General features: G+C 38.9%; 1 protein-coding gene across 2 annotated transcripts in view; it reads left to right on the top strand.

Annotated features, from left to right (window-relative positions):
- Positions 1–12,218, top strand: part of VAV3 (vav guanine nucleotide exchange factor 3) — a 356,625-nt gene that overhangs the window by 154,062 nt on the left and 190,345 nt on the right. For both annotated transcript variants that reach the window (XM_027620157.2, XM_027620165.2), the window contains exons 3-4: positions 6,358–6,416; positions 8,889–8,954. In XM_027620157.2, the coding sequence (XP_027475958.1) occupies positions 6,358–6,416; positions 8,889–8,954 (125 nt within the window). The remainder of the gene's footprint in view (positions 1–6,357; positions 6,417–8,888; positions 8,955–12,218) is intronic.

The raw sequence follows: 12,218 nt of genomic DNA, 5'->3' as shown, positions 1-12,218 counted from the left end.
ATTTTTTTTAACATCATGCTATAATTAGATAAGCTTATTGACCATTGACGAGTATTAGCAAACACTGGCCATCATGTGCTTGAATAGAGGTACAACCTAACTTACTAGATGTATGCACAGTCATTGGAAAGCTTTGTTTTATATTTGGTGCTAACTTGAGGTGGACATCTCACATTTTACTTTCTGAAGTGCTTTGCAAGGACCAAATCTTATTTTACCAATGAGGATGGTGACCACAATGGCATTAGGAAATAGCAGAAGTATGGAACATACTTTTATATGCATTTTATAGATAAAGATACAGGGGTAAAGGACCTAAGACACAGAGCATCTACTTAACTCCCGTGGTTACCCAACTATTGAGAGGAGGAGCTGAGATTTGAATCCAGAAAATCTGAGTCTTACGCTTGTGCCCCTAACCAGTCCAGTATATGATTTTCCTAAAGGGAGGTTCTTTTTTTTCTGTAGGGCTTTAGTTTTGAAGTTTTGAAACAGTAAGTATAGAATAATCCTTACTTTTATGATCATCATCAAGGCCTGCACAAACTATATATAACTTAGACCCATTTAACCTGTGTAGATAGTCACCTCTTTTGAACAATGCAAGTTCGTTTCTCATGGTTCATAATATTCTTGATACAGAAATACTGTTTAGTGTGTCTTATCTGGCTGTACTCCTTTGCTTTGCCCATAGGGGAGGTGCTAGGGACATTTTCCAGCAGTATCCTACAGTATTCAAAGCAACAACCAAGTGTTTTAGGAAGGATCTCAAACGTGCTGCTGGAAATGACATTAAGCTGCAGTGTATCTTAATGGGGTAATTTACTGTGTGAAATTAGAATTGCAAAGAAAATGAAGATAATGAGTTCTCTTGATTTCTTAGGAGACTTCAGGTAAAAAATATTGTTAGTCTGATAGTCACCATCTGGTTGGGTTTAGAATTAGGCTTCTTCATCTGAGAGTCTGGTGTCTGGGGTGCCTGGATAATACAAGGTCTCTGGGATGCCTCTGGGTTGCACCTGATGAAGTCTAGAAGCCTGTGCTTCTAGAATTACTCAGTCCGTCACTCCCAGGCCACATCTGAGTTGTATCCTCGGGGGCCTGGATTTTTCCTCCATGACCACATGGGGCACTTGCTCTGAGCCTGCAAGAACCATTATGTGGCATCCCTGCCTCTAGCTTCAGGTGCTGGATGGTAACTTCATGCTGTGTTGCTGCAATGCTTTCTTGAACTACTAAGCTTGTCTTGCACTTAGGATTCAAGCCCACAGCACCCGGATTGCCTTGCAGAGCCCACCTCCCTTTAAGGTCACTTCGCAAGGAACTCCTATTGAATTCAGCTCCTTGTTCATGAAACTTATTAATAGCCTTTCCATTGGATCAGGGAGAGGACTAAGAGGTAAAACTTCAGGATAGAGAACTCAAGGAGATAAATCCACAATTAATTAGCACTTGTTGGCAGACCTGTGTGCTAATCCCAATGGTTCTCTGCTGTTATTGTTTATGGCCATAGCTTCCTTAACTCAGGAATGTAGAAGTAGCTGTAACATACTGCTTCTGCATGGATGACTTGTTTTAATTACAAATTACATTATCAACAGCATGAATGTGCTGGATAAGTAGAAAGTAGAATTTTCTAGAAGGTCTCATAAAGAGAATGGTTAAAATGTGTAGCTTTATTAGTGTACAGTTCTTTTTTTGGAAACTTATGACTTTTTAACTGACTAATGGGGATGGTAAAAATAAAGCGCTTAAACTAAATTATCACCTTTGGGGGGAAAATTTGATGGAGGGGGATAGTCACTATGTATACTGTTTCTAGATTTGAGGAGATAGGTAATTCTTTCTCATATTTAATATTTAATTTTGATAATGGGCTCCTTCTTCAATTATTCATTCATTCCCTGCTTGTGCCAGGCTAAGCTCTTTACATATCTTTACACATATGATCCTCAATCCTCACAACAATTTTGCAAGGTAAGTATTATTCATTTGTTTGAGCAACAAATATTTTTGTGTTAAGTGGTTGTTACGACTCTGGTTATGAGCTAGGTGGTAAGAAAAAAGAGGGAAGAAGCAGTTGGAGTTCCCTGCCCTTGAGGTGTTTTTCATTGTTGGATGGGGAAGTCAGTAAACAGGTCATTAGAATGCCTTGTTATGTTCTTAATACACTCTTCAGGGGAGTATAGATTTGTAAAAAGTTTTCAAAGAGCAATGGTCATACTTTTGCCCTCTTCATCCCATCTGAGAATCTTTCCTATAGAAATACCTAGACACGGATGAAAAGATAATTGGCAAGGATGGTAATTTCAACCTTGTTCTAGTAGCAAAATGTTGAAAAAGCTCGTTGGCAGGAGAATGGTTAAATCATTGTTATATACATACCCTTGAATGTTGTACAGCATTAAGGTGAAGTAAATCTGCATGTGCTGACAACTGTCTGGGATATATTGTTAGATGACAAACTCATGTTGTGGAAAAATCTGTATCATAGAAACATAGTACCTAAAATAACAATCATGAAGAAAGGGGAACAAGTTTATGCAAGAGTCACACCAGATTTTTAGCTCTGGTCTCCTTTAGGCAGAAGGTGTGTGTGTGGAGGGGACAACTTCTGTGTATTACTGTGTTCTTTCAATTTGACAAAATAAACATGAATCCTTTTCAGATATTTTAAACAGCAAATTTTTAAATGAGGTGATAGGTATGAAGGCAGAGTTATGTCCGTCCTATGGGAAAACAAAGGACCCAGACTGGAGTGGGAGAAGTCTGAGAAGGCTCTGGTGGAGGGAATGGCCTGTCCGAATTCAGGATGTACATGGCAGCCATGGAGAGGGACACAGAATGAGAGCGTCCTGCTCAGGAGCATTCCAGTAGCCGGCATTGGATCTGGCCACCTCCATGCTTTACTTAAAAGTTTGCCCAGGTTGCCCTGGGTTCTTCTTCACTTTGCCATCACAGTGCATCAGCCACTATGCCTAAATACTTCTCACATTTTCACTTCTCCTCTATCTCTACCGCTGCTGGCTTAGACTTCTCATGTCTCACCTCGACAACTGAGAAAACCCCCTAGTAGGTCTCCTGACCACTTGTCTCTATCCCATGCCCTCTCAGCCCTGTCTGTCCTTCACTGTGCTGAGTGATCTTCTAAAAATACAGTTTTGACTTGGGTATCTTTTTAAACTTTGTCAATGATCCTTCATAGATTCTGGGATCTAATGCCCCCCTTCTAAAAAGCAAGTGTACAGGAACCCCACTTACCTCTTCCACCTTCCTCCCACAGTAACTGTTATTTATATTATCTGGAAATATTTTCATTTCTTTACAAATGCTGCTTCTTATTAAGCAAGGGGTAGATGTGGGTCAAGAAAAATATCTGTAATGTGGATTTAGTATTTGGTTGTTAGCCTATTAACTTGCAAATGTTCTGACCAGTTACCCTTTTGAGAGAGTTCATGTCCGTAATTTCATAGAATGTTGAGGTAACAATTTAGAAATTAATACATTTCAGGGAAAATAGTCTTTTTTTGCTGTCCTTGGGGATATTTTCTTTTGTAAATATTCTTGAATACAGGTTTCTCATGTCTGGAGAATCTGGCGTTAATTTGTGTACTTGTCTATTCCAAATCCGGATATGCTCCACCTTTATAGGATACACACTGTTCTAAAAACACTACATTGACTTATTTGCTTTGGCTAAACTTAGACTTAATGGATGGACTTGATGTACAGTCAGATAGACGCAAAACTGAGAGATGGTCCTGGAAGATTCACTTTAAGACATGCTACGTATTATTCTTCCTTCCTTCTCACCTTCATTATTTTTCTATTACTGAATGGTAATAAGTAATAGTTTTAAATAAATAATAGGAGTTGTTTCATCTTGTTGATTTTTCAGAAATGTTTGTACTTTATAGACACATTTAATGTAGGACTGAAGTGATATGCTATCTTCTTGCTCCCTCTGGTGGACAATTGTACAAAAAAGCAAACTGCAATCTTTTTTGGGTGGGGATGGGTTGTAAGTAGTTCTAATTGTTGGTGGAAAAGAAACACAAGATACATTCTTATCTTTAGATGCATCATAGTTTTACAGATAACATCCCCAGGAATAAAATACATTTCTATTAAAGTATAAAATAGCAGTAGTAAAATACATCATAGTAGTAAAATATGTAATACTAAAGTTATTGCTATTTTTCTTCTTAGTAATGGCAATGCTGGGACCATTGTATAAAATAGAAACAGATTTCACCCTACAGATTTAAAACAGCAAACGTCAGGATAAGGCTGATGCTGAAATTTAACAATACCATTAATTCATGAGTCTAAATACTCCGCGAATTATTCCAGAATCTTCCAAAAGCTAGACGTTTCTCTCAGTTATGCATAATTTTGGAATTTTAGCAAATGGTTATTTTTATTTTGAATCAGTGTATTTTGATAAACTTGTTATTCACTCATGATCTTCTAAATTTACAGACTCACTGAAGATACTTTTATCTTTATGATGGGGAATTAATTGATACCTAGTTTTATCTGGGTGGTTGTGTACTTGATTTTATATCAAATGTTCAACAAGATGAAACCAGGAAGAAATTGCATAGTCTTTCAATTAAATTTTATTTTATTTATTTTATATAATGATAATTTTATATGATGAAAGTTTACATTTATTGAGTTAAGCATTTGACGGGCATTATCTCATTTAATTCTTTCAGTAACTCCATGAGGCTGGTAGTTAGTTGTTGTTAGCCACATTTTATAGATGCTAGTAAAGGTGAGCTTAGCTGAAATCTGATGAGCCAAGGCTCAGCTAGATATTCTTGCTCCAGAGCTGTATGTTTATAACTTCAGCAATGTACCACCTCCTGAAGTAGGCAAGAGATAGGTATGTGTGTGGCTAATACCCATATTTGACTTCTGTGGAGTACTGGAGACCTCGCTATTAGATTTCCACGTTTGAACTGTGAAATTAGATTACCTCAGCTCAGAGATTTTTGCCTTCCCCCCACCCTCCAATTCTGAGTAATCCTTATAGAACCTCTTTAAGTTTTGTTTAGTTTGGAGAGTTAGGACAGATCATACCTGTTACCGTAGAAGCAGGCTTCATGAGAAAAGTATACTTTATCTCTTTGGGTTCCTCACTAAGTCTTTGAGAGAGATTATCTTAGTGGTAAAAGTGGTAAGGAAATCTTACCAAAATCTCTAGATTCTAAAGCTAAAACTATAGCAGGGCGCAGGTACCAAAGTCTTCATAAGGAATCTTTAAAATACATTCAGATAAGGGTTTAGGAAACTTTTTCTGCAAATACTCAGAATTACAATAAGGTAATTTTCTTAAAGTTGGCAATTATAAAGAATAGCTATCATGTAAATACTTTTCATGTATTATCTTTTTAATTCCTATAATGAATGATTATGAATAAGCTAACCATGATTATAGGCAGTATCCAGATGAGAAAACCAAAGCCCAGGGAACTTAAGTAGTTTGCTTGAGGTTGTATGGCTAATGAGAGGTAACGCCAGGATTTGAACTGTGGTCGGGCTCAGGAGCCCACATTCTAAACCACTTAAGCTATACAGCAGTGCTGCTCCGTGGGAACTTCTGGGATGATGCAAATGTTTGATGTCTGGGTAGTGCAATACAGTAGCCACATACAGCTACTGAGCACTTGAAATATGGTTAGCACAACTAAGAAACTTAATCTTTTGTTTTTTAAATTTTATTTTATTTATTTATTTATTTTATTTATTTATTTGACAGGAGAGACATAGTAAGAGCAGGAACACAAGCAGGGGGAGTAGGAGAGGGAGAAGCAGGCTTCCCGCGGAGCAGGGAGCCCAATGTGGGACTCGATCCCAGGACTCTGGGATCATGACCTGAGCCGAAGGCGGACGCTTAACGACTGAGCCACCCAGGCGCCCTTGTTTTTTAAATTTTAATTAAATTTAGATAGCCTTGTGTGGCCAGTGGCTACTGTTTTAGATGGCACAGTTTTACAAGACCTTTCTGATTTTGTAGAAGTGAAGGTACAAGACCTTTCTGATTTTGTGGAAGTGAAGATAGAAGACCTTTAGTATTACCCCATCTAACTCCTTGCTTTAATGATAAAGAAATGGCAAACCAGATGCTTGGTAATCTGCTTAGAGTTTCAAAGTTAAAGAAGGGACAGGATTATAACCCAGGTGTTTATAATTTTCAGAAACAGCTCTTCCCATTCTGTACTTTGTTGGCATCTGCAAATTTAGGTTTCTGCTGCCGTTGTTAATATTAGATTGTAAGACTATTTTCAAAAAAAAGTTCGTATCTTTTCTGAAATACATGTCCAACTAACACTTTTCCTTTTCTCTCAGGTTATAGAAACACTATCACGACTTTCTCGCACACCTATAGCGTTGGCCACAGGAATCAGGTAAGCTTGTTTCTCTGTGGTTCATGTGTTCTGTTCCTTTATTGTAGTGGTTATTTATTGAATGGTTATTGTTTGTAAAGCACTTTGCATGCAGGGACCACGTCTCATTCATGCAAGTACAGTACCTGATGTAAAGTACCTAGTGCACATTTGAAATTAATTGAGCAAGTAAGAACTTATTTGTAGAGTGAATAAGACACATTGGCTAAACATCATTCTCAATTCACTGCTGGCTGTTACCGATAGGGTACTTTGTTTTCTTAAATTCCTCCAACATTTCATTTCATTACATATGATTCATCAAAATAAACACAAATGCTTAAGTAAATAAACACTTGACAAGTTGTCATAGTACATTTATTTCCTATAGTCCATAGCAAGAACTCACAACTTTAGGAGTTTAAAAAGTAATCAGACAAGTATAAAATGATATGTGTACAAGGATGTGAGTTGAAGGATTGGTCCTAAATGCAAAACTTGGAAGTAAATTGGTTAAACGAATTATGACATCTCCATGCTGTGGAGTATTATGCAGTCAGCAAGCATGGAAATAAATGTAGACATGTATGTCATGTTGGGCTTTTTCCTGTTTAAAACCCCACATACTCAAGTTAGATCAGTCAGAAGTTTGTATTATTAGTAACATCAGAAATACAGAGAAACAGTTTCAATAGCCACCCAGCTAGGCTGCATGGAAATTGAATGGATTTTATTTTTTATCTTGTTTCCACAGAGCACCATACTTTAGTCTCCAGCCATTATGGGGTTTTGTGATGCTGTGTCTCTCCCTCTGTTGATGCCATTTTTCTGTGTCTAGCTCACATTCAGATTTTAAGGGAGAGGATATAAGCACCTCTTAGAGGACTGATTGGCAGTGGCCAGGCAGCCCATTCCTGGCATACAAAGCACAGTGACCCCAGGGAGGATACCCTGCAGACCGGTTCTTGGAAATGGGCTATGAATTTGGCAGCTTTCTACAGAAGTAATCTCTAGGCTGGATTACGTGTTTCACACCTTATAATTTGCTCTACGTGATTCATCTTTTCATATTAATATATATTTTATGTCGTTATTTGTAAACAGATTTTGAAGTAGGCTGATGCTATTTTTATGTATTTATGTATTTTTGATTCTGAAAGGGTATACATTAGAAGGTTTTCTTTTCCTTTTTAATATTCTAATCTATATTTTCAAATTTTTCTATAATGGACTTGCATTGGTATAAAAGCATAATCAAATGTGCCTGAATTTATTTAAGAAAAAAAAGATTTTGGGCGCCTGGGTGGCTCAGTTGGTTAAGCGACTGCCTTCGGCTCAGGTCATGATCCTGGAGTCCCGGGATCGAGTCCCATGTCGGGCTCCCTGCTCTGCGGGGAGTCTGCTTCTCCCTCTGACCCTCTTCCCTCTCGTGCTCTCTATCTCTCATTCTCTCTCTCAAATAAATAAATAAAATCTTTAAAAAAAATGCATTTCAAAAAGATTTTGAAACTTCGGCATTTCTCACATGTTTTAATTTATTTGAAAAATGTAAGTTCCTTAAATGTCTTAAGTATTCAGTTAATCCATAAACTAATATGAAAATCTGTTTTTCAATGTATTGAATATAGTTATTACCAATTACTTAGCGCTCATTTATTATTTTGATGGATCCTCTTGTTTTTATGAAACATGACATGCTGCCTGCATATAAAGTAAGTAAAACTTCTGACATAATAGTATAATTATGATTGTGTTAGATATGCATTTAGGGCATTATGTTGGGGTTATGAAAAAAGTGCCTAGTACATTAGGCAAAAAAAGCCAATGGCTAGACATAGGGGATACATTAAAGTGCTTTTCTTTTAATAGGAAACAAAGAAAACATCCTACTCTCCTTAAGGTTTAGGGTTCACTCATTTGTCCAATAAGTGAAAATAAAAAATACAACTTAAATATCTTGAAGTCAGAGCAGAACAGCCTGCCAGAATCAATAATCATATAAAAAGGGTACGGATATTTTGGTCTTCTAATAATTTTTATATTTAGTGGGCTGAGTCATGCAGGGATGATTGTTACCAAACCATTTGTCAGTCAGATTAGATTCCATAAGTGGAGAGAGACGGTGCTCAAGGCAGGGGCACCGGGGCAGCTGCTGGTTTTCTGAGCTGGGAAGCTGCAGAGCCTGCAGGTAAGTGGCATGTGGCAGAGCAGATGAGCACGTGAGCATGTCCATAGCTGCTCAGGTGATGGCGGCAACCACTGGTATGCTACAGCTCATTTGGGGTGGCAGGTGCCACGGTGTCCCTGAGGGACCCCATGCACCGCTACAGGATGGGCACTTTGGGAGGAGCCCAGGCCGTTGTGTTAAACATGATCACTGATCTGACTACTGTAGCTGACCTTGTGCATTTAGTGAGAACTAAATGCCTGGCCTAATGGTTGCTTATTCATCCTTGTTTTGTGTTTTTTTTTTTTTCCCTCTCTCTCTTCCAGGCCCTTTCCAACAGAAGAGAGCGTTAGTGATGAAGACATCTACAAAGGCCTTCCTGACTTAATAGAGTATGTTGGGCATCTTCAAAATTAAACCAGTGCCAATGTTTGCATCCTTTGTGGATTTTAACCATGGATGTTAAAATAGTTTTCTGAAGCGGAAAAGTGGCTTAATGATTAAGACGTGTAAGAATTAACTTCAAACTAGGGATGGAAATCTTCACCAGAAAATGGGCCTCATCTGGCTTTTAGTTCCTGTTGTGTGCCCCACGCCATGCCAGTCCCTCTGACGAGTGACTAAACATACTGCAATGAACTAAAATTTGGAAGTTTCTCAAAGGCATACTAGAGGTGGTGGGTGAAACTGGAATTAGACAGTTAAGGAACAATGACAAAGAAACAAGATCTGCCCTGGAGATGTAGGGCAGATAGTGCATGCTCTGTAAGTTCAAGGAAAGGCAAGATGAGCGTGGGCTGGAGTTCTTCAGGGAGTTTCATTACATGGTGTTTGTTTTGCACAGAGATTCCTTCTGGGCTTTATTGTTTAATAGTCAGGAGAGGCAAAAGGTCCTTGCACCTGATTATCTTCTGCTGATTGAATGACTTGTGCAGATTACAAATAAATATAAAAAATGATCCCTGCCCTTCAAGGAACTGATGATAAAGATCAGGCATGTTTGCAAAGCATTATAATAAGACATAGATTATGCTCTAAAAGGGATGCAGGTTCTGTGGAGATTCTCCCATTCATCCATCCTAATCCACCAGCACTCCAAGCTTGTTCTTGCTGTAGGACCTTTGCACTTGCTCCTTCCTCCCTTAGGGCTGACCCCTCACCGTTCCAGCCCTTGCGTAGATGTCCCTCCACAGAGAGGCCTTTCTGACTACCCTACCCAAATTGCTGCCAGCCCCTCACCTTGCTCTGTGGCTTTATGGCACTCACTACTGCCCAAGACAATCTTTGTCTCCATCTCCTCTTTAGGAGGTCAACTTTGTGAGGCCAGGGACTTTACCTTGTTCTTGGCTATCTTCCTAGAATTTACACAGCATCTAAGTATATAGTAGGTCCTCAGTAAATATTTGTTTTCTGAATGACTAAGCAAAATTGCATCAAGCATCTCCTGTTTGCCAGCATTCTGCTTCAGGCCTGAGCTATCTCGTCAGTTCATACGAGCTTATTGAGTGCCGGTTTCTGTGCTAACCATGTTACGTGCATTATCTTGTGTCATAACTGCAACATGATGAGGTTGTTCCTATTATCCCAATTTATGAAGGAGAAAGCTGAATTGTGGAAAGCTAAGAAACTTGCTGGAAGTCACCGAACTAGTAAATTTTAGTCTTTGGATTTGAACCCAGACAGTTCTCACTCCAGAGCTGGGGCTCTTCCTCACTGCATGGACCCCTGGAAGCGCCCTGAGATGCCCTCCTCTCCCTCCCAAGAACTTCCAGTAGAAGAACAGAGGAAAATGCTGACAGGATGTCCAGCAGCTTGTCCCAGAATAGGTGGCACTTGGATGGGCCTTGAAATTTTATGTTTTAAATGTGGATGAAGGATAGTTTCTTAGCTCTTCTTAAAACCTCCAGCAGCTCACTGATCTTGAGCAAGATTGATGCTGATTGTCTCACTGAATTGGCTACAGTCTCGATAAAGTGACTGTAAGGTTCTGGTAATATAACCAAATCCTTTGAAATATTAGGAAGAATATATTATTTCTTGGAGCACCTGGGTGGTTCAGTTGGTTAAGTGTCCGACTCTTGATTTCGGCTCAGGTCATGATCTCAGGGTTGTGAGATCGAGCCCCGAGTTGGGCTCCATGCTCAGCACGGAGTCTGCTTGAGATTCTCTCCCCCTCACCCTCCTCCCCTCCTCCCACTCCTAACCCCCCCTTTCTCTCTCATAAAATCTTTAAAAAAGAATATTTATTACTTCTAGAGCTATTATGATGTTCTTTTTTAAGCCCCACCAATTGTCACTTATATTTACTAATTTTCATAGCCTTCCCTCATCTTGTTGTGTTGATGTCAGGATAAATCCTGAGAGGATGCACCCCTGGCTAAGTTTGGAGAAACCTGGGCTTCTGAGACACCAGCTCATGCTCTGGGAGATGCAACCTGCTGCAACTCTCCATCTGGTGGTGGAAGGTCCAAATGTGGTATTATTCCTACAAGTGCTTGCTTTTGATTTTCAGTCTTAGCTTTGTTATGATCTCTATGAGCTCATATCCTTAAGTCTGACTTTTAGGGGTGAAATCACCCCAAGGGAAGCGCTTAGAACCAACACTGGCCGCCTCCCTACTGCAGAGGGAATCATTCTGTTCTCACAATGGAGAGAAACAGACACAGAATGGAATGGAGAGGGTGTGAGATGGCTAGGCTGCACAGTGTCTGCTTTTTCTACTTTTATGATCAGGGTGTTAGTCATGGCCATATATAGATGACCTAAACACAGAAAAAGTAATGTAGATTATTGTTGATTTGTTGGCCATCTGAAGAATCACAGTCATCCTTCGCCGCTCCCACCGCCCACTCATTTTATGCAGGTCAGGAAGTCTTGACCAAACTATTAGCAAGAAAAGTTGCCTTAGTATGGGATTGAATAACAAAACCCAAAGCATTTTAGCCCGATCTTGAGTGTGTGTATGTGTGTGTGAGTGTGCACATGCATACACACGTGTGTGTGTCACTCCTACAATTCTTTTTAAAAACCTTTTTCCAGTTTTATTGAGAATAACTGACATACATCCTTGTGTAAGTTTAAGGAGTATGGCATGATGGTTTTATTTCATATATTGTGAAATGATTACCACAACATCCATCTGATATAGATACAATTAAAAGAAAAGAAAGAAGAAAAGGTTAAAAAAAAACTCCTTGTGATGAGAACACTTAAGAATTACTGTTTTAACAACTTTCTTGTGTACCGTGCAACAGTGTTAGCTGTGGTCATCATGTCATACATTTGATCCCTAGTCCTTATTTACCTGACTGATGGAAGTTTGTACCTTTTAACTACCTTCTTCCAATTATCCCTCCCCCTCTCCTCCATCTCTGATCTCCCCACATCTGATCTATTTTACAATGAGGTGTTTTTTTTTTTTTTTTTTTTTTAGATCCCACATATAAATGAGATCACACAGTGTTTGTCTTTCTTGGTCTTATTTTACTCAGCATAATGCCCTCATGGTGCATCCATGTTATTGCAATTGGTAGAATTTCATTTTTTTTTATGCTGAATCATATTCCATTGTGTATATATATACTGCAACTTCTTTATGCATTCATCTATCAGTGGACTTGTAGGTTCTGTCCATGTCTTGGTTATTGTAAATAATG

Source organism: Zalophus californianus, chromosome 4 (assembly GCF_009762305.2).
Source record: "Zalophus californianus isolate mZalCal1 chromosome 4, mZalCal1.pri.v2, whole genome shotgun sequence".
Taxonomy (NCBI): Eukaryota; Metazoa; Chordata; class Mammalia; order Carnivora; family Otariidae; genus Zalophus; species Zalophus californianus.
The sequence above is the reverse complement of the archived record's forward strand: the minus strand, read 5'-3'. Positions and strand labels throughout refer to the sequence as shown.